Here is a 22,724-nt window from a genome sequence, read left to right on the forward strand (position 1 = left end):
AAAAGAATGTTTACTATTAGATTGTTTTGCCATGTTTAAGCTGTTTATATTACAAATACCGAGCGAAGCCGGGTAAAACCACTAGTATTTAATAATATACAAAAAATTGTTTTTAGATTCTCTATTTATAAATATTGTATGTACATACATATGTAGTTCGATAGTGAAAATCTTCGAAATAAATTGAACAAGTTGAATTTAACTACTTCGAATTCCGAAAACAATCAAGAGTACGTAATATATTTTTGATTATACAATACTTTCAGAAAAAAATAAAACTTTTATAAATTAGTATGCAGCTGGTTAAATTTGTTAATATCATCAACAACTTCAGACTCAGAACGCTTCTTGAACATTGTAGTGTGTGCTCATCTGGATTCAAATAGGCTAGCACTGAGTGCTGTCAAAATGTTTAACAATGTCTAAGTACTATGTATTTATTATATTTATTGCTGACAATTGTTACACATAGTTGTCAAGAATGACATTAAGCTATACGTATCAACATGTTACATGACTCATTTGAATGCATTTTATTAATGTTATCAAATCGTTCCTACAACAATTTTAGGAACGCGTTTCAAATAATTTTTGATAATATGAGAAATATATTATACTTTTATAATTACATAGTTGTAAAAATTGTTAAATATTTACAAGGATTATAAAATTATTATTGATCCTGTACATTTACAACTACAATATATTGTCAGTGATAATTATTTTTGATAAAAATTTTGACATATGTGAATAATGTATTTATTTTCACAACACTATTTGATCAGTTGTTTTAAGATGAAACTAAATTGATTAATATGTTTGAATTAGTGAATGGTGACAGTAAACGAAATAAATATTTTATGATTTATAGTATATTTATTAAATTAAACGTCTTCATATATATTGCGATTTTTATGCAACGCTCAAAAAAAATATATACATTTATAATAAAAATAGCTAATAAATTATTGGAAAAAGATCTTTGACTAATGTGCTTTGATGGTGCTGGCGTATGGATGTGAAACTTGAACATTGAATGCCAAGATGGTACACAAAATTCAATGCATTCAAAGAAGTATGGAATGCTGTATGATCGACATAACGAAGAGATATAGGAAACGGAATACGTGGGTGAGAAGTATGACAAGGGTAGAAACAGAAACCATACCCATTCCGCTTGAAATGCCCAGACTCCACGACACCGACTCTGACTCCACAGCCCTGCTTTAAATTCACTATGGCATAATATAAATATATACGAATAAAATAATTTTGACTATAGAATAAAGAACACACCACGTAGAGATTCAAGATTTTTATTTTTTATTTACATAATTCACATTTTTTGTTAAGATTTACAATATATCACACATATTTTACAATGCACAGTCTCATTCTTTTGTATAACTCATACAGTGCATAAAACGAATAAGTAATAATTTGTTAAAAATGATAAAATTGAATATTTTCGAACACTAGGAAAATTTATACTTCATTAAATATAATTGCGCACAATACATATGTACAATCGGATGTATGGCAAATAGTATTTATTAATGTACCAAAATTAAATAAAGAAAATTCTCTCATTGTCGCATATCATATTTTAAATAGAATTGAAATTGATAATAATAATTAACTATACTAGTGTAATTTTTTTACATCAAAGCTTATTTTAAATTACTATATATGCATATAAAGTATTATTCAATAGCAATTAAAATGCACTCGCAAGGAAAGTTTTCTTACACAGATGTTAAATATGAAGACAATTTTTCTAAAATTTATATTTACATCAGAAATTTCATTAATTCGACAATGTTTCATCAAAGTTTGCCAAGTTTGGCACATGTGTTAACTATTTGCCATCGCCATATAATATAAATATCTGAAGTCATTTAACAATTGAATATATATTAATATTTTAAATTTTAAGCACATTTTCTCATCGAATTACATATACAGTATTACATATTGGTATATAACACTTGACACATTTGAGCATATCTAGTCAAATATTTTTTATAGTATTTAATGAGAATTGGAAACAATATACATAGATAAATTTATATACAGTTTTCTTATTTGTAAATAAAAGCTAGGGCACCACTGTTTCAAGACACAATCAAATTCCGTCTATAAAACAAATTTCAAAATACATATTTCACATGCAATGTATGTACATGTTGGTTAAAACAGAAGTAGACATTAATTATTTGATCTATCTCCAGATGCTGATCGTTTTTAAATTAACATCAGGTAGATGAAATGTGAAAATATTTCAATAAATAATCTTAATAATTTTTTTTATTAGAATTGTGACATAAACTTTTGTATAAAAATATTATTTTAGTCAATTCACTATATATTAATATTAATAAATTCGATTTTAAATTTACAAAAAATCACATTCGAAATAAATTATACATAATAGCAAAATTTTTTACTTTAAAGGTGAGTCATTTGGTAATAATTAACTTAAAAATAAAGAGTGTGATTCATACAAATGCAAACACAACATTATTAATGCTTTAAAATCCAAATATATATGTCCATTTAGTTACGAGTTAAACGAATTTTCTAAAAAAAAAATCAAAAGCGTCATTTATTTCTCAATACAAGATTGTCATTATACATTACGGACATGGTGGAATTTATCAAACTCAAATATAATTGCATCTATTTTCAAAAGGAGAAATAAACTAAAATAAAATTTCGTAATAAGTAAACCTGTTGGAATGATTCTTCAAATTCTTTTCATTTAAATTTCACAAATACCACCATGGTGTCATATAAAGATAAAAAAAAAAACTGCTAACATATTTAAAACAAATATCTAATAACATAAATTTGTGCAAAAATAATATTGTTTATAAAATGTTTAAAAGAATCATTGTGCATATTGAGTTACAGATTGAATAAATTTAAACATTTGAATGCATGGAAAAATCTAACATGTTGATGAAGAAGTTATGCAATTCTTGCTAAATGTTTGCATTTGCATGAAATCGATTTATCCTAAATGTCCGTGAAGTTGAATGAAAGAATGGAGGTGGATTGGAACTAAGCCTCGATAGGTAAGACTGTAGCGACTGATGACTTGAGCGGCTAAACAAGCCAAACGTCCTCTCCAGTTTCTTTTCAATAACAATTGTAAGGGTGCTAAAAATAAAAGACGTCATCATATACTTAGCATTGTTGAATAAAATCTCATTCAATTATTTGCGAACATTCAATCAAAACGAACCTGATGTCGTTAAATCTACAGGGGTGAGACCTTCAGCATTAACGGTGTCCACATGTGCGCCGTACTTGATCAGGTCGGTGACCATAGAGCTATACATTTCGACAGATTCGTCACTAGAATTGCAAGAGTACGTGCTACACCGAATGAGATAGTGCAAAGGTGTATCTTTTCTCAAATCTTGGGCATTTGGATCAGCTCCACACTCGAGTAGTAATCGACACGTAACTAAACAGGGAAACCTGAAAGTTAAATTTACATTAGTTATGCGCAAAATCTACGACAATGCATTCAAGTTTTAAACAATGCCGATACTTACTTGCAAATATCACTAGTGTGGAAATCGTCAACGGGTACATAAGGATTTAAAGCAAGGTGTAATAATGACTGTCTGTCTCGTATTCTTGGCTCGCCCTGTACAACATGGTAAACTGCGCACTTTGCATCACAAATTTCGTCGGATAGACAATATTCACTGTCAAGTTTTTCTACGCGCATATTCATTAAGCTTCCAACAATGGTAATCAGATAAAGAGATGTTCTTATGTTGCTCTCATATTCATCCTAAATTAATTAAAAATAGAAAAGGATTATACGGACAATTATTACAACATACAATATAACGAAGAAGACAAACCTGAAGTGATTCAACGTCATCTTTAGGACTAGGCATGTCTAATTTTTCTCTATTGCGATGTAATTCTAAAGAGCAAGCGTTCAATATATTTATGACCTAAAACCATAAAATAAATAAATTGATATGTATAACAACTGCAAGGCTAGATTACTTCCGATTATAAAACAGTCGTTATACCTGATTGAAAGGTATTTCTATTCCTATGTGCAACATTTGAGAAAACACTTGAGCGAATCTAAGGAGATCTTTACAAACAGATATCTGCAAAAATAAAACAAATGTAAGTATTCAGAAGAATAATTCAGAAATTGGATTAGCTCAAAAGGCGCATACTTGATTTTCTTGACGTAAAGTAAGTGCATGCCACCACAGCGAAAGGCATCGATCAAAATGTGCGTCGTCTGCAAATACAGCTCCTCGGAATACGATGGGATGGGGCAAGTCAGGACACGACCGTCCCAATACCCTCTCTCTTATAGTTAATCCTTCCATGTGCAAAGCTGCCGCGTTGTCTTGTATGGCTACTAATTCCTACAAACAATTTCGCATTACAATGTTTACGAAATGACTTTGTATTGAACGAAATTCAAATATATTCGTTACATCTAACGTTGTACATTCTCTCCAGTTATTATATGCAGCGATTGGATCCGATGGTATTTTAGGCAATGGCGAAACATCATCAGTGCCTAGTCTCAGTTCCATACTTTGTTTTAAATATTGATAAGATAACTATAACAAAAATTACGCACTATAAAATATAAAAGAAAATCTGTGTTTTTAATAAAACTTCATTAAAAGACAGTCAACACAGCATGTGTTTTTAAATTCTACAAACTTTCATTCATAGACATCATATCAACATATCTTTATACAAAATATCGACAAATAACTTTAAAAAAAAAAAATATATATATATATATATATATATATATATATATATATATATATATATATATATATATATATATATATATATATATATATATATATATATATATATATATATATATATATATATATTTCTATTGTTCAAAAGCTTGACAATTTTTTTCAAGGAATTCATCGATAATATTCCAAAATAATTATATTCAGAAAATATTTCAAATTCTCAGATATCGAAATTCACAGGTTATTTCTCGCGTAGCATACATACTTCTCAAATTGAATCTTTCGTTCAAACGAATAACACAATGATATAAAAGATAAATATCGTCTATTGCGTGGAAATATATTGAAACGTATATAAATTTAAAACAAAATTGAACACAGCAATCACCACAGTTTGAGAAATACTAATCTGATAATTCATATGATCGAAGACAACTGTAAAGAAGCTGTATTCCAATTTTGAATTTAATTCATATAAAGATTTAGTAGTTATGTTTAATTTACAAAACCTACTATTTTTACCGTTAATTCGCGAAAAATACACAGACTCTCAAAGAGTTTTCGGAAAATTCATACTGTCCATAATGAGGTAATATGAATTTTACAATTGTAGAGTTAAATAGACTAACGGGCAAGCAGTACAATTCCTTGTCATTGGCAAACGATGCACCTAACAACTCCAAAGCTTCAATAGCTTGTTCTCTAGTTACTTCCGGTCTTTCTATGAAGAACTCGACTACACTGGCTCGTGATCTCTCTGCAGCACATATTAAAGGAGTCAATCCTATAAAATAAGAAATATAAGACTAAATAATAAAAAAAAAATAGCAACAAACACATTTCCGAACAGTTCAATAAGCTAATACCATTTTTATTTTTTGATAATTTTGCTCCATGATCTAAAAGCTCTTTCACAACATTAATATGTCCACATTCTGCGGCAAAATGCAAAGCGGTGGCACCACATTGAGCTGGTTCTTCGACACGGGCGCCCCGTTCTAAAAGGTAAAGGACCTAAAAATAAAAATTGTATTGATGAAATCATCCGTAAAACAGTCAGAGTGCGGCAAAGATTCAATTATAAATATTTGAAAGTTATCCAAAGCATTGAATAATCGGATTCAGTTTATATAGGCACACTCATACAAGTCTTCTTCTAGAGAATCCCTAAATGTTTGGCCATCCCGCGAAAACATCATCCAGATGATTCAATTCTGATTAAAACAATCATAACTAACGGCTCAAATCAAATAAGCACAATGAATAAGATACAAAGCAGTCGAATGATAGGACCAGTGGTTTGGCAGTTTGTTATTTGGCCAAGTTCCAATGCTGAGACAAAGGAACCAGATGAAAACAAACAAATGGAACTTTGCAAAAAAAAATAAAAAGCGCATTCATATTCAAAAACGCTATTAGCAAATTTTCAATTTGCTATGACACTCACGATATCCATATGGCCTTTGTATGCGGCTATCATGAGGCAAGTGTTGTTAAATTGGTTAGGACGGTGAATATCAGCTCCTCGGTGAACTAAGTACTTAACAATATCCAAACGACCGTCGTAACAGGCCGCTCTCAACGGTGTAGACTCGGTAGCCGTAGCGTGATCTAACTGAGCACCCGCTTTCGCTAACCTCTGAAAATAATATCGAATGTGTAAACAACGATTGCACTACTCGGTAGGAAATTTATACATGTACATACATAAGTTTGCATACTTTGACAACTTTCAGGTGACCGGCACCGCAAGCGGCCCACAGTGCAGTGGCTCCGTTGATCACATAATCATCAAATCGAACGGAAGCTTCAGCCTCCAACTGAACGGGAGGTAAAAACTTCTCCAATAATATACGCACTGCTGCATCTCGTCCGTGCCTCGCAGCCGCTATCAACGGCGTGCAGTTTATACCTTCGTCTTCCACAGCCTGAAAACATAAAATGTTCATGTATTAAATATAATTCAAATATTTTTTTGTAAATTAAAAACGGAAACAATTTAAACGTCCATTTTATAAAATAAATGTGCATTTGAAAAAAATATTTCCTACTTATAAAAAGTGCATTAAATCGACAGATGAACTGTATCGGCAACAAAATACGAACTAACGTTTGTTTAGGTTTTATTTATTTATGGTTTGGTTAGGTTAGGTTAAGTTAGGGTTGGTTTTATTTATTTAAGATTAAATCTCACTAGAGATAAACAAAAGTAAATACTTTTGACAGTTGACAGTTGTCAATAGCGGAAGATTGCAACGTTGCCACTATATGTATCTATTCTAATGCTAAAATCTATTTTTTTGAATGATCGTTTCATATTTTTCAATGGTCACTTTATAATGCCAAAATATTTTATTCGATGCACAATACGAGACTGTCTAATGCACAAACATTTTTTTTAAGATACAAAGTATTTTTCTCAACGTACAGTTAAATTGTATTATTGAATCTTTTGTTTAACTTTCATATTAAAAAAAATAAATCTCAACACTAAGAAAATCAATAACCGATGTCATGACAATACGAGCGATGCCTTTTACACAACAATATGTAATGTTTACAAAAGTATGCGATAATTTTACCTCTAAATTTCAACGTATCATAATAAAACACCATCACTTGAAAGCATCTGCATCTTTCCCGAAATAAATCTCATGACAAAACACATTAATTTTGTGTCTTTTCAGTTCACCTTTTCAATATAACTTTAGTACTTTATTAGGTCATCCTTTTCTCACGCGTGTTCGTATTTCATTGCCTTCTCCTCATAACAAATACACTGATTCTCTGTGTACACATAATTTTACGTAACATACAAAAAAAAATTAGCATACAATGTTTATATTTTTTTTCTATATTTATACATCGTACAAAAAGATTCAAATGACACTTTGTGGCGAATGTCAAATAATCAATCGATTAATCACGATTCGAATATGTATGAATTACTATCAGACAATAGGGCAATTGAGCAATGGGTGAAAATATAGACGTTCCAGACGATTCGACACGACAGAAAGAAAGGAAAAAAGAGGAGCACGCATATAAAGATGACGGGCGAAAATGTTCTTTGTGATTCAGATGGTGGGTCATCAACCTGTCAAAAGTGTCAAAGTGAGGTTATGTGAGGATGGGAATGTGCGCATGCGTATTGTATTGTACCGTATTGAGCAGCTGATGCAAGTGCTGAGGGTGGGCGTCCTGCAGCAGAGCGAACAAAGTGAACGGCAGGCCGTCGCGGGCCGCGAAATAAACGCGCTGCTGGACGTTGTAGGCGAGGGGCGGAGGCTTCAGGCTGTCCTCCCCTCCTTCGGGGCCCTCTGCGTCCTCCGGTCTCCCCGGAGCCGCAGCCGCAGCCGCGCTACTCTCCATGTGACTGTCGACGCAACACGCAACACGCAACGCACGACACGACACGACCGCTGTGGCAGACGGCTCACAGCAGACAGCGATCCCACACAAACAATATTATTTTGGGACTCGCGCAGGCCACAACGCGTTGCACAAATGCGACCATGCCTGATTCGACTCGTGGCCGTGGCTCGTCACTCGTGGCCTTCGCTATTTTTAAGCATTTTTTGTAAACACAAAGAAAGTCTGCGTTCAATGCCCACGATTATTTATTGAATTCTGACATATACGAAATATTGCGTGAGGAAAATGTTTACGCGCCGAGTAAATGACGCTCACGCGGCCACATCGTCATTGTCACTTCGCACAGCTGCGACAAGTGCGTAAAGCGAGTAATTTTTTATGTAAAGTAAAATGCTCAATGATTAGTGTGTTCTGTCAGCGGTTGAAATATCCTGGGTTTATACTTCGGTTCGACCTTGATCGAAAAAAAACGTCATATTTTATGATTTGAATAGCCAGCAGCATAGCTCGGACGTTAAGCTTCTGCTTACCGTCAAGAAGGTGCCGGGTTCTATCCCTGAATGAAAATGAATTTTTCAGAGTATGCTGTTGGTCAGACCTGGATTTGTGACTCCAGGTTGATCGTTTCCTATCAGAGTTTGCCAATTTTCTCTGATTTCATTGTTGAAACGGTTCCCGGAAAAAAAAATTGGCTAAAAATCCTTCCTACCTACTATGTCACCACTATTTGAAACTTGATGGATGTACAATAAAAATTTATGTACAATTCATAGATGTCTCGTTAATTTGCGAGTTTTTTCAGTGTCTCGCAATTCAACGACTTATAATAAAAAAAATGCTGCATTTGTATTTGTAATTGGCCAGGAAGGCGCATTGGGATTTACCTGTAAGGCCTTCCTGGTATATATGTAAAAATAAAAAAAAATAAAAATTTCAAATTGATCGTTTTCTGTTTGACATTTTGTCTAATTTAACTGTCGAAACAGTTTCTTAGAAAGCTTAGCTTAAATAAGTTTAAGCTTACCCCTTTATTTTCACCACTTTAAAATTTATATAAAATATATCTATATTTTCGTAGAAATACATATGTACAGGTCTGTTGCTGAGAGTTGGCGCGTTCTCCGTTGGCGAGAAGTGGGCGAAAGAGACAGAGCGTCTTTTTATTATTGAATACAGTGTGACAGCATGCTATACACCTATTCACTGACACTACACAAACGCATTTGTTCGCGCCAACTCTCAATAACTGACCTATATGTGTATGTGTAAGTTCGGCCATAAAGGTCTGACCGCACTATACGGCCGTCGACTGCTGCAGTACGACACAACACGGTGTAGGCGGGGTACGATGTGTTGACCGTATCCCGGCCTAACGAAACACTGTTGTGTGGTTCAAAGATGGGGTCACCAATGTAGGCGGGGTAGCGATGTGTTGACAGCGCTGTTGGATGATCAGAAGGTTGCGTAGATCACGTCGGATTAGTACCAATGTAGGCGGGTTACATGTGTGTTGACCGTATCCCGGCCTAACGAAACACTGTTGTGCTAGTTTTATAAAGTTTTATTGTTTGCCTATGGTTGTACAAAGGTATGGTATTTGTGGGCAAAAGTATGTCGTTCAGCGGTCTCTGGATATGGTAGAGTGTCGCTGGCTCAGCATTCAGCTATGTACGGAAGGTCTCTGGATACGGCAGTGTGTTGCTGGCTCGTCCGGCTGGTTGATCTTCCAAGTCCGCGTAGTGTAGTGGTGGCTGGTCAGGAGCTGTATGTTGACTGGTCTGCTGCTGTGTGTCGACGCTTGCTGCTGTGGGTCGACTGGCGTTGTTTGGGTTGTACCTCCTTTTATAGTGTTTCTGGAATCGCCTGACCGATGGTGGTGGTTTGTTGATGCGTAAGAAAGGAATGCACTGTTGTCGAGGCGTAGAATTTTCTGGAACGCTTGATGGAAGTGGTTATTGATGCGTGCGAGCATTTAGTTGTTGATGCGTACAAGAGGAATGCACTTTTGTCGAGGCGTAGTATTTTCTGGAATGCTTGATGGAAGTGGTTGTACGAGCATTTAGTTATTGATGCGTACAAGGGGAATTTGCTTTCGTCGAGGCGTAGTATTTTCTGGAATGCTTGGCGCTGTTCCGCTCGATGTATTTTGTTGTTGCGGAATATTCTCGAAGGTTTCGATGACGATGACGACGACGAGATTCCTACAACGGCAAAGTTGATACAAAAGGCAACTCTGTCGCGTGACGCGTAGTTCGTTATATCTCATACAATTTCATACAAACAATATTTGGCCGTATGCTGCCGTTCGTGTCGCAGACGCATAGTGCGGTCAGACCTTAAGAGTCAATTTGGAGCAACCTATCATTGAGTCATGATAAAAAAACAATAAAAATATTGTATTGACTATTATTTGTTTGTTTCATTGGTGTCTGTCCTGTTCAATATGTCCCGTATGCATTGATAGTGTAATAGGTTAGTATCATGATAATCAGTAATATATCCGGGCTGTTTTGAAATTCATGATACTAAAATCAGGATCCGTGTTGATAGTGTGGTTCGGTGATTATTCCGCAAAAAGCGATCTCGCGCACGTCACTAAAATCTCGATCATGAAACACCTGTCACCCAAAAACTTCATCAATCCAACTCCACCCAAAATACTATACTAACGAGAATTCGAGTGACAGATATTCCGTATTTACGATTTTTGTGGCAACGATTATCGTACGCGCGATCACAATTTGCACAATAATCCATTTACCGATAATGTAATACCCTCCATATAAAAACTTTTCCGATCTTTATTCATTTCTGATTATTTTGTCTAGCTTAAAACTATTGTCCATTTGATTGTTTTTTTTTCATCTTGGAATACCATTTGAAAATGTACTTATGCTAACAATTAGTATCACTGAAAGCACAACAAATAAGAATCCAATGAAATCGTGTAATACATACTTACTTTTTTATTTTAGATGTAAATTCCAAATGACCAATGGCGGTTCGTTTATATAGGCTGCGGGGATACAGTCCTCCCAGTATAGTAACTATGCATGCTATTTTTGTCTGCATTTGATCACCGTTATGGTCAACGAGCTACTGCAGCCCGATCAATCTCTGCAGCCCCACCACCTATGAATTCTCACGAGCCGCCACTGCAAATGACGAATATATGTAGTACGCAAAAATTGTATCATTGCACAAATACAATTATTTCTCATAGTTCGGTGATTGTTCCGCAAAAAGCGATCTCGCGTACGTCACTAAAATCTTGATCACGGAACATCTACACCAAAATACTCCATCCATTGTACTAACGAGAACTCAAGTGTCAGATATTCCGTATTCGCGATTTTTGTGGCAACGTTTGTCCTGCGCGAGAACGTTTTTTTGCGGAATAATCTCTAGGAATATAGCACGACTTGTGCTATTACACCAAAACCAGTGATCTCATCATCGATCCTGTACAAACATGCATAACTCAAGGGCAACGTCCCCTTCGACATTCCAGAAGAAAGAGTTCATCGCTTGATCGTAAAACGAACGAAACGCAACAGTGATGGCATCAGGCGACCGCAACACATGCCTGAAAAGTCGTTAAAGGTCTGTTCATACCTAGTCAGCACGTTCCGACTTCAGCAGGTATCCGGCCGTACGAAAAGTATTCTTTGGTACATTTTGTATGGGTATATTCATTCCAACCGTCACGTTTACACCACGGCAGGCTTACAGCAGTACCCGACATTTCCTGTTCATACCTTACAGCATCATCCGTCAACGTATCGTATCCGTTTTTTTGGCCATCGTGGAAATGTACACGCGAATTACGTGCCATGAGTCTGCCGCTTTGCTGTTTTGGACCAATTATCGATAGTTACAGTTGACAGCTGTTCAATCTTTCGACATGGTTTTGGCGCTGACAATGACTTTTTGACAATGCTTCCTTAAATTTTGTAGATTTTTTGGTGATATGGGGGATGAACGAATGAGACGACTGGCATGTTAATGCACGTGTTTATTATATGACAGCTGAAGACAGAGTGAGTAGCAGCTGTCCGAACCCAGCCGGGTTGGTCCCCACTCGCAGGAAGGCAACCAAACTCGACCATGTCGTATAAGCGAGCCGCCACATCACTCCCCCCCCAGCATCAGCGATACCAAAATTACAAAGAAACAAATTTTACAAAAGAAAAAAAGTTATTGTTACACAAAAAGCAAAAAAATTATTGAGTGGGGAGAAAAAAATTATGTTGACGTGGGTCATCCGCTGTGTACATAGGTGTACCGCCCTGAATGGTCGGTAGATTCGAGGGCGGTGACGTCGCGAGCAGGACGGTGGGTGGTCCGATGGTCGCGCGATGCGATGCTGCGGCGGCGCCGCTCTTCCGAGGCTGATGTCGGTTGGTGGGGCGGCGGGGGCGGCAGGGGCATCGATGTGGTTGATGATACTCCGAGCTGGACTGTGAGTCGTTGTGGCTCGTGGAGGTGTTGTAGCGCTACCGCCCGTCTCGGCGTGACGACGCTCGTGGGGACGGACGGGGCCTTGATGATGATGATGATGATGATGGTGCTGAGGTGGTGTATGTCTTGTGGTGCTGGATGACCGTTCTATGTGTAGTGGATCGCGCATGACTCCACATCCAGCTGTCAAGATCGTCGTCTCATTCGCTCCCCCATTTTTTAAAAGCACCTGTCGTCGACGTTGTGGCTGGACGTCGGTAGGTAGGTAGGTAGGTAGGTAGCCGTGTCTGCTCGTTTATTGTCACCCGCGGGCCGCGACGCGTGTTGATGGCGATGGGGGCGCGGCGGGTAGCTTCTCCCGCCTGACTCGGCGAGGCAGGGATGAGCGGCATGTTGAAATTGATCGAGGCTGCGTGGCTCGATGTCGGGGGTCACCAGTATGGAGGATGAACGAATGAGACGACTGGCATGTTAATGCACGTGTTTATTATATGACAGCTGAAGACAGAGTGAGTAGCAGCTGTCCGAACCCAGCCGGGTTGGTCCCCACTCGCAGGAAGGCAACCAAACTCGACCATGTCGTATAAGCGAGCCGCCACAGTGATTTGTGTTTTTATTTTATCCAGTATTGTTTCACATTGGTATCGGTTCATACGGAAATATTTAAAATAAATTGTCCATCATCCACAAGCTCCTTATACAGTGTCCAAAACTCTCCTCCGGTTTTTCTATTTTTTAGCATGGGATGCACATCAAAACGCCTTAGTGCTTTTTTATTACCTTCTTGAGCTTCTTCTTCCAACAACAACGCGATTATACATAATTTTTCGTTCGATAAACGCCGAAACATTTTTGCTGGCTTGTATTCTGACGCGAAGCTACGAATGCACATGTATGCATTCATATTGTAAGTACTCGACAATACGACGTAAGCAATATTGCGCCGTATCGTCATGGCCTGTAATGTATAAGTAAGCCGATTTTGCCTTGCACTCGGCCAAATTGCTGTAAGCGTGACGTGACCGCGACGTGTAGGTAGATATGAATAGAAATCTAATAAAATGACATATTTTAAACGGAGTCGTGCGGTGCTGAAGCCGTGCAGTGCTGTTAAGTATGAACAGACCTTAACGCGTGGCACGACCCCATTCTCAAACGAACGACGTCCTGGCGCTGACCCCATAGCTATAAAACACACGTGCCTCGAAAACAGGTCAACGCGTGTTTCTAAGACACGTGTCCTGGAAACGAAGACAAAGCATCTGCACACGGCACGCCACACCAGCTCCCAACACTAGAGTGAACCTCTGGAGTTCAACCAGCTCACTTCTCCGAAGCTCAACCTCTTCGTACATACAATAACCATTGTAACGATTGAACAAAATTAAACGATCCTCTTACAAACACAAACGGTGTTTTCTTAGATCGGGACACGGTCAACACATCTGTCCCGCGTACTAAAAATCCATTTACCGTTTCTCATACACCGAAAATTAAATATTATATATAAGTAGAAAAAATAAAACAATCCACAAAACTACATTATATTTATACAATGTCACAAACCTCAGCATACAACATCTGTGCCCCTTTAAAATTGCTCAAAAATGGTCAAAACTATTTTCATGGATTAAATTAAATATAATTTAGATAAAATTGACACAAATGAAGAGATCGCAAAACGGAACAAAACAACGTAAATGCAAACGTGTAAACGTAGCGGAAAAGCCAGCGCAGTGTAAAGTATGGCGTGTAGTGAGGTTGTGTAGCTGTTCGAGAGTACACGTGCGCACGTGCGTCAGGTGAGACGGTCGGATCCTGGGGCGGTCGTTGGGGTAAAAGGGCTCAGCCTCAGCTAGAGCTGGTGCTGATGCTGTGTCTGAAGCTCTTCAAGTGTCGACCGACGGCTGGGGGTGCAGCTGTTAATTGCCTCAACTCTTGGGTGTGCCCTCTCTCACCTACTCACCCATTCACCCATTCACCCATTCACTTCATAATTCTCCAAACGTTCATGATTCACTATTGACCTTTACCCATGTTGATTATATTTCAAATAAAAAAAAATCATTTTCTTCCATCGTTCAATACTCCCTTGTATACTGAATACTAAATCTAGAATTGCAAACGTTTCGTCATATTTGCATATTTATCAATATTTCATCATCCGTAATACTACGTACATTGATGCACTTCTCCCTTACGTTACCTGTATATGCTTTCACTAAAATATACATGTTTCTTATAAATAATATAAATATAAATAAAACATAATAAAATCTAGTTGCAAGTATTGGTTTCTTTAATTCAGTTAATTGCAGCAAACATACAAATTATTGCATCATGTAATTGTTTAGTGCATCTGACTTAGTAATTCGCTTTTGTGCAATTTTCAACATCATAGAAATTGGTCATATGTACATATATACATATGTTTATTTGGTGACAATAGGTATACATATACTATATTAAATCCATTTCGGAAAAAAATTTAAATGACTGCTAATATAATATACATAATTCTTTTCATAATCTAGTTCAATACACTCCTTCGGCTCATTCTTATTGCATAAATCATGATCATTCTTTCATTAACATTCTATTGAATTACATTTTTAGGCTTTGGTGGAGAGTGTAATTGAGTCTCTAAAAATTCTACTAACTTTTCTTATATATTTGTTAAAATATGATATATTCTATCCCCTCTTTAACCCGACGACCTCAGTGATCAGCCTTTCCATTTATTAAGCATTACAAATAATATACTTTTAAATACTATAATCAGTATTATTTATATCTCTTAATTTAGGCCAGGAAAAGAATGTCTAAAAAGAAAGGAGTGAAGGTGGAAGGTGTTGGTGTGAAAGAGCTAAATCCATGGCCTGATTATATCGAGAAGCGTATCGCACTTTGGGACAAATTGAAAACCAATTATATCAACGATCTGGCTTCCAAGCCTGAACTGAACATTGTCGTGTCTCTACCCGATGGAAAGAAAATTGAAGGAAAAGCTTGGCGTACTACTCCTTATGAAGTCGCTCAAGGCATCAGGTATAAAATATATTTGCTTATGGAATTCGCTGCTAATTTATAAATAAATCATGTTTGTAATACATTGTTCATGTGATGACAGTCAAGGTTTGGCGAGTAATGCTGTCATATCTCGCGTAGACGGGGTTCTTTGGGATTTAGAGAGACCGCTTGAAGGTGATTGTCTCTTGCAAATTCTCACATTCCAAGATGCAGATGCTCAGCAAGTATTCTGGCATTCTACTGCACATATACTCGGCGAAGCTCTCGAAAGGGTGAGTAATGATTTGACGTTTTACTTTTCAATGAATTTGTAATTACATGTATTCAAATGATATATATTGACTTTAAGGTGTACGGTGGTTGCTTATGCTACGGCCCGCCCATAGAAAATGGATTTTATTATGACATGCATTTACCGGAAAAGGGGGTTAGTGTGCTTCCAAGAAATTCTTATCTTATCAGGTTATTGTGTATTTGATATTTGATTTATTTGTTTGATTGATTTGTAGGTATCGTCTATGGATTTTCCATATTTAGAAGATTTGATGAAATCTATTACCAAAGAAAAACAACCATTTGAACGTTTAGAAGTGTCTAAGGAGGATCTTTTGAAGATGTTTTCTTATAATCCGTTTAAAGTGCGTATTCTGAAAGAGAAAGTGGATACTGCTACCACTACTATATATCGGTGCGGTCCTCTTATTGATCTTTGTCGAGGTCCTCATGTTCGACATACTGGAAACATTAAAGCTCTCAAAGTAACAAAAGTAAGAAATGCTTAACTAAAGAAGCCTCGAAAAATTCTGCTAGATAAATTATTGGTGTTTAATCATTTTTATTTGCTATATATAGAATTCCTCTACGTACTGGGAAGGAAAAGCTGATGCAGAAGCATTACAGCGAGTGTATGGCATATCGTTCCCAGATAACAAACAACTCAAAGAATGGGAAAAGATTCAAGAAGAAGCTGCCAAAAGAGATCATCGGAAGATTGGAAAGGTTTGTTTGTTTGGTTTTTTAATTCTACTTCAAAAATTTATGTAAAATTTATTTGGTTATAATATTTGAAACTTTTTTTATATTTAGGAACAAGAGCTTTTCTTTTTCAACGAATTGTCGCCAGGATCATGCTTTTTCTTACCTCGTGGGGCTCATATTTATAATACTTTGATGGAATTTATTCGATCTCAATATCGTAAAAGAGGCTTTCAAGAAGTTGTTACTCCCAATATTTACAATGTAAAATTGTGGCAAACCAGTGGGCATTGGGCCCATTATGCGGTGGGTTATTTTTGTGATTTAAGGTTCGTTTATATTATCCAGCACTGCACATCAACAGCTCATCACAGAAAGGACTACTTCTATTCATACTATATAGCATCGTCCGTTTTCGGCACGTCCATATGTACTTGTTTTGTACGAGTGCAATGTAGAATCGGCTTACATATACATTACGGAGCGCGTTAATATGGCCCAATATTGCTTGCGTCGTATCGTCGAGTCAATTGTGTCAAGATATGACGTTATTGAAAATCATATGCAAATGGTAGCACTTTCGTTAGTACGCAACTATGGGCGAAAACACACAGCGGTGCACGTGGCATGTGGTTTTTTTTTAGATACTTTTAAACATGCGGAAAAAAATGGGCCATGTTCACCCTCTGGAGTATTTTCGGTAAAATTGTATGCTTGTATTTATCCTTGCTTGACAGTGATCGATAACGGTGTATCCCATATTTGAAGAAATGTAGGAGACCACCCACAGTGGGGAGCCATGCACACAATGTGCCGTTCATCGCTGTGTGTTTTCGCCCTATGATGTCACGTCATGCACAAATATTTCTACAATGGCCTAAGGCAACTGGTTCTGCTTGATACGTTTCGGTAACATGTGCTGCTGTATAATATGAATAGATTGTGACGGTTACTACTGTTTCGTATATTTTACGGAACATATAAATGTGTCCACATAAAGAATATTTTTTGTACTGCTGTTGTCGGTTTGAGCTAAACTGGTATAAACGAACTTTTTTGAAATGATATTTCGAAAATAGTTTCTTATTTTCAATATCTGGCCGATCCTCAAGTTTATTTATTGTATGTAGTATGTACAATTCACTCATTATACTATTTTTATAGGAAAATATGTTTTCGTTTGATGTAGAAAAAGAAACATATGCATTGAAACCGATGAATTGTCCCGGGCATTGGTATGAATTCAATAAATATTCTTATATAATTTATTATTTTGCAAATGCAAGGAAAATTATCATTTTTATGTTTTCAGTGTCATGTTTGATTGGCGTGTGCGATCTTGGCGTGAACTTCCGCTAAGATTAGCTGATTGGGGTGTATTACATCGTAACGAAATGTCAGGAGCGCTCACTGGACTTACACGTGTACGACGTTTCCAACAAGACGATGCACACATCTTCTGTACTAATCAACAAGTTAAACAAGAAATAGTCTGTATACTTCTACTACATCAGTACATGTTAATATAATATATTTGTAAAAAGTACATTTAAAGTATTCACTTTTGTTGTAGGTTAGCGCATTAGGATTCTTGAAGGATGTCTATGGAGTGTTTGGTTTTTCATTTAGCTTGTGCTTATCTACTCGGCCGGAGAAATTCTTGGGGGAAGTTTCTGTGTGGGATGAAGCTGAAAAGGTAATTTATTTTATTTATATATTGACTATGCATATTTTGCAAATGTATTAATTTTTAATTTAACTTTTGCAGGCATTGACAGAATCTTTGGATGGTTTTGGCCAACCTTGGTCTATTAAAGATGGCGATGGAGCTTTTTACGGTCCTAAAATTGATATCACAATTCAAGATGCGTTGAAGAGAGCTCATCAATGTGCCACTATTCAATTGGACTTCCAGCTTCCGAATCAATTCAATCTCACATATGTGAAGTGAGTGAATATATATATCAAATTATTCTTTTGGTGAATTTATATCAATTATTTTAAATATGTTTCAATATTTTCTAGTGAAAATGGTGAACGTGTACGACCCGTTATGATCCATCGAGCTATCCTTGGCTCCGTCGAACGAATGGTAGCTGTATTGACGGAACAGTATGCTGGTCGCTGGCCATTCTGGCTTTCGCCTCGGCAGGCTTGTGTCATTCCAGTGATTCCCCAATGCGACGAATATGCCATCGAGGTAGTCTTTTTTTGAAGGTAGCATATCAAGTAAATACTCTTAATTGAATACAAAAATTGTATTTATTTTATTTCAGGTTAAAAACGAATTATTGGCAGCTGGTTTCATGGCAGAAGCTGATATTGACCCTGGTGACACTCTTAATAAAAAGATAAGAAATGCACAACTCTCATACTTCAATTTCATTCTCGGTGATTATAATTATTATCATATTATACTAGAAGGTAATCTGAAATGCATTATATTTATTTTAATGTGTTTTTTTTTGTAGTTATTGGTGAAAAGGAACGCGCGGCTGGTACAGTAAATGTGCGCACTCGTGACAATAAAGTTCACGGAGAAATGTCACGACAAGAATTGTTGGAAAACTTCAAACAACTCGCAACCTCACGCTCACTTTCGGAAGACACTCTGGCGTAGAATGCTTCTTCACATTTACACGCTACAAAAGGCTTTTACAAGATGTATTATAGATTTCTATTTTATAATGAGCATTATTGCAAAGTGCATTATCAAAAGATCTGAGATGAAAAATAAAAAGAAATGGCATTGTTCTTTAAAAAGTGTTCATTTATCGTTGGACTGTTTGATGGTAAAAAAAAAGTAAGAACAATGCTCTGCGAAAAAGAATAAAATTTTTCAAGCTTGGCTTTTGTTAATTATTGCCACTTATTATATGCTATACACAATTTGATGATATATTTTGGTTTGGATTTATGTTTCGCAATTAAAATCATATTTGTAATAATTTATTCTAAAATAGATGGTTGTTTTCATTTGGCTGTTACATTTTAAGCTAGCGTGGATGTAATTGAATTACATAGCTTTTTTAAGATCAATGAAAAAGTATGTTTGTGTAATTGCAGATGTATATTAAAACAACTACTTTAATTATAAAAATGCATTTTTATTTTTTATGATTTAATTTCAATTGAATTATTTCATACACTTCGTAGCGTGGGTATGAAACTCATTTAGTAATTCATTAAAATCTTTGTGGCCAGCCAGTTCTTGCGCTTCGGTGAGTTTCAGCCATCTCAGCTCAGTGTGTTCTTCAGATAAAATAATCGGCTTTTGAGGATCCCTTAATTTAGCCAACCAGTATATAGTATTTTTATTCTTATTCTTTACTTTGTATTCTAGGGTTTTAGTCACATTTTCAAATATTTCTAAATCGGACTCATCTAAACCAGCTTCTTCTTTCGTTTCTCTGAGCGCCGTAATAAAATCGGACTCTCCAGGATCGACGTGTCCTAGTCAAAATAAAATGCCAGAAATACAAATAATGCCGTATTTAAACAAATAGGAATAAAATTACGCAAAAATACCTTTTGGAGGTGTCCAATGACGATCGCCATAAGATGCTCGTAGCAGCAAATATTGGATGTTTTCATCCAGCACTCTAAATATTACAAAACCGGTAGCCCTTAGCATGATCGACGACTAGGTGTCTAACTTATTTAGGCATCAACTGTCAGCGTGACATTAAACGTAATATTCGAGTTTATCGGGCATGATCGAAGGAATATTTACCCAAATGTTTCATTTTTATAAAAAAAATAGCAATCTATTAACTTCATAAATAATAGAAACGATCATAAATAATAGAAAAAAAAACTTCATAAATAATAGAAAAATAGAAACAATCGCTTCAGTTGAAACATAACCTTGTAGGAATATAGCACGACTTGTGCTATTACGAATCAAAACCTGTGATCTCATACATTTCACACCAACCATCATCGATCCTGTACAAACATGCATAATTCAAGGGCAACGACCACTTCGACCATTCCTGAAGAAAGAGTTCATCGCTTGATCGTAAAACGAACGAAACCCAACAGTGATGTCATCAGGCAACCGCGACATAACACGTGGCAGTCATTTACGCGTGGCACGACCACATTCTCAAACGAACGACGTCCTGGCGCCGACCCCAGCTATAAAGCACGTGCCTCGAAAATAGGTCAACACGTGTCCCTAGCACACGTGTCCTGAAAACGAAACGCTTTAAGCCAGAACGTATATAAAGCGACGCACCAGCTCCCAACACCAGAGTGAACGTCTGGAGTTAAACCAGCTCACTTCTCCGAAGCTCAACCTCTTCGTACATACAATAACCATTGTAATAATTGAACAAAAATAAACGATCCTTTTTCAAACTCAACTGAGTTTCCATAGGCCGGGAAACGGTCGAAACCTTTAACCTGGTCGAGTTCGTGCGTAAACAACAGGTACGCCACATTAGATTGATCGAATCTCTAGGTGTCCAGACAATAGACACGTTTAAGTATCTTAACGGATCCCAGAGGTTTGTCCTTTATATGGAGGTACGTACGGTAGATCAGATATTCTGGAGTGAGCGGCATAAACCAGCAGCGTAGACTAGTGGTTAGCATATATGCAAATATAGTGGTCACGGGTTCGAGTTCCAGCTAGCCAGACCTTGGTTTGTGACTCCAGGTCGATCTTTTCCTATCAGAGTTTGTCAATTTATCTGATTGTCATTGAAACGGTTCCAACAAAATGGCAACCTTTACCCATTTCTCGCAATTTTTGAGTTTCTAGCATCTCGAATTTCGCTGATGCATTTTAAAATGTTACAAATTTGTCCATAGATGTCTTGTAAATTTCGAGTTTCTAAGCATCTCGAAATTTGACGATTTATATAAAAAAAAAAATGCTGTGAAGCGACTTTGGCCTTTCATTTGGATCCCTACGCAACAATACTAATTCTCAATTACATTACATAGAATTACGACGAGGAAGATGTTTTGAATTTTGTTTAAAAGAAGGCTTATTTAAGAAAATATTTTACCTTTTGATAAGTAAATTTTTATTTTACGTTTTACATATTTTACGTTTTAAGTATTACGTAAAATATTTTACGTAATACTTATAGGCAAAACTGATTTTGGCCCTAAAAATCAATCAAAAATGTTGCTCTTTTTATTTGAAAAGGTTTTGATTAGTTACATTACTACATTTTGATTACAAAAATTCAGATGCAGTTTGTTTTTCAACTACAAATTCACTTAAAAATAAATGTTGATTTTTTAACACATTGTTCATATTGATAGAAATTCACTTACATTTTTCTTTATAAATTAGTATGGAAGTCTAAATTTTTATTAAAAATATCACGGGTAATTAAATAGAATCAAATGACGGACGTAGATGACTCATTTGATAAATTACGACGTATGTTTATAAAGCTTAAGTAGAAAATCGAATTATTAAATTGAACATGAAGTATATGAGTATTGAAATAAAAGAAAATGTTACTTAAGAAATAATTTTATTGGTACAAAATTTGTTTTAAATATACATTTTACATGGTAATTTGAGATTACAGGATTCTTTTGGGGTAATTATGTGTGGTAGAGTGATTTTCAGAAGTTCTCGCTTCTAGAATCGACTTGCACCAGCTTTCTTGAGTGTGCTCCAAGGCAGGCGAGTACTCCAACAACTGATATGAATATGCCGAGGCAGAGCGCTACGAAATCTCCGAAGTCGAAGGAACCTGCAGCCAACGCACCTTCCGCCATGCACAGACATAACAAGATAACAAGTGATACTCCGGTAGAAGACATATTGGCAAGCTAACTTCCAATTACGTCTCTATTCAAATGGTACTGACAGCTAGGCTTGACAGGCGCTGTCATTCAGACACTAAACAGTGATACCATTCACAGCAATCACTCATACCACTGCTACCAAGCGCAAAATAATTTTTCAATGTTGTTTACATTGAAAACTAAGGTTTAGATTCTAAAACTTAGAGTATGAATTAAAGGTAAAATAATAGTTTAAGCGGGAATTTTAAGAAAAACGACAGGTTCCAGCGGACGTTTGGTCACGTGTAATGGCCGTCATCGAGATTTGTAGAAGTTTTCAGACTGTCATGGATA

At 36.2% G+C, this 22,724-nt stretch overlaps 3 protein-coding genes across 4 annotated transcripts; 1 reads left to right on the plus strand and 2 right to left on the minus strand.

Moving 5' to 3' along the window:
* Positions 1-114: 114 nt before the first annotated feature.
* LOC143914894 (protein fem-1 homolog B-like) lies at positions 115-8,289 on the minus strand. Its single transcript, XM_077435290.1, has 12 exons — positions 7,935-8,289; positions 6,494-6,700; positions 6,220-6,411; positions 5,639-5,786; positions 5,402-5,556; positions 4,485-4,613; positions 4,215-4,412; positions 4,059-4,142; positions 3,882-3,977; positions 3,564-3,808; positions 3,248-3,486; positions 115-3,162 (listed from the first exon to the last, which is right to left on the minus strand). The coding sequence occupies exons 1-12, from the start codon at positions 8,142-8,144 to the stop codon at positions 3,014-3,016; spliced, it is 2,052 nt and encodes a 683-aa protein (XP_077291416.1). The 5' UTR covers positions 8,145-8,289; the 3' UTR covers positions 115-3,013.
* Positions 8,290-14,177: 5,888 nt separating this feature from the next.
* Positions 14,178-19,709, plus strand: ThrRS (threonine--tRNA ligase). Of its 2 annotated transcripts, none has more exons than XM_077434664.1 (14): positions 14,178-14,410; positions 15,415-15,656; positions 15,739-15,910; positions 15,988-16,065; positions 16,148-16,405; positions 16,491-16,637; positions 16,725-16,919; positions 17,778-17,848; positions 17,926-18,103; positions 18,187-18,309; positions 18,382-18,560; positions 18,639-18,813; positions 18,890-19,004; positions 19,085-19,709. In XM_077434664.1, the coding sequence occupies exons 2-14, from the start codon at positions 15,427-15,429 to the stop codon at positions 19,231-19,233; spliced, it is 2,070 nt and encodes a 689-aa protein (XP_077290790.1). In that variant the 5' UTR covers positions 14,178-14,410; positions 15,415-15,426; the 3' UTR covers positions 19,234-19,709. The 2 variants fall into 2 exon arrangements, with proteins under 2 accessions (XP_077290790.1, XP_077290789.1); XM_077434663.1 differs by having other exon boundaries at positions 14,325-14,550.
* Positions 19,710-19,749: 40 nt separating this feature from the next.
* Datp (purine phosphoribosyltransferase family protein Apf) lies at positions 19,750-20,280 on the minus strand. Its single transcript, XM_077434665.1, has 2 exons — positions 20,142-20,280; positions 19,750-20,066 (listed from the first exon to the last, which is right to left on the minus strand). Exons 1-2 carry the CDS (start codon positions 20,245-20,247, stop codon positions 19,750-19,752), a joined length of 423 nt encoding a protein of 140 aa, XP_077290791.1. The 5' UTR covers positions 20,248-20,280.
* Between the last annotated feature and the right edge of the window lie 2,444 nt (positions 20,281-22,724).

The sequence above is a fragment of the Arctopsyche grandis genome, chromosome 7 (assembly GCF_051622035.1).
Source record: "Arctopsyche grandis isolate Sample6627 chromosome 7, ASM5162203v2, whole genome shotgun sequence".
Taxonomy (NCBI): domain Eukaryota; kingdom Metazoa; phylum Arthropoda; class Insecta; order Trichoptera; family Hydropsychidae; genus Arctopsyche; species Arctopsyche grandis.

Bases quoted from the DNA above. Each gene is read 5' to 3' on its own strand.
- LOC143914894 (XM_077435290.1), bottom strand. From the start codon at position 8,144: ATGGAGAGTAGCGCGGCTGCGGCTGCGGCTCCGGGGAGACCGGAGGAC. The intron at 5,557-5,638 runs GTATTAGCTTAT...CTTATTTTATAG, and splicing joins ATTATCAAAAAATAAAAATG to GATTGACTCCTTTAATATGT. The intron at 3,809-3,881 runs GTTTGTCTTCTT...TAATTAATTTAG, and splicing joins ATGACGTTGAATCACTTCAG to GATGAATATGAGAGCAACAT.
- ThrRS (XM_077434663.1), top strand. From the start codon at position 14,479: ATGCTGTGTCTGAAGCTCTTCAAGTGTCGACCGACGGCTGGGGGTGCA. The intron at 15,657-15,738 runs GTATAAAATATA...ATGTGATGACAG, and splicing joins GAAGTCGCTCAAGGCATCAG to TCAAGGTTTGGCGAGTAATG. The intron at 18,310-18,381 runs GTAATTTATTTT...TAACTTTTGCAG, and splicing joins TGTGGGATGAAGCTGAAAAG to GCATTGACAGAATCTTTGGA.
- Datp (XM_077434665.1), bottom strand. From the start codon at position 20,247: ATGCTAAGGGCTACCGGTTTTGTAATATTTAGAGTGCTGGATGAAAAC. The intron at 20,067-20,141 runs GTATTTTTGCGT...TATTTTGACTAG, and splicing joins TCATTGGACACCTCCAAAAG to GACACGTCGATCCTGGAGAG.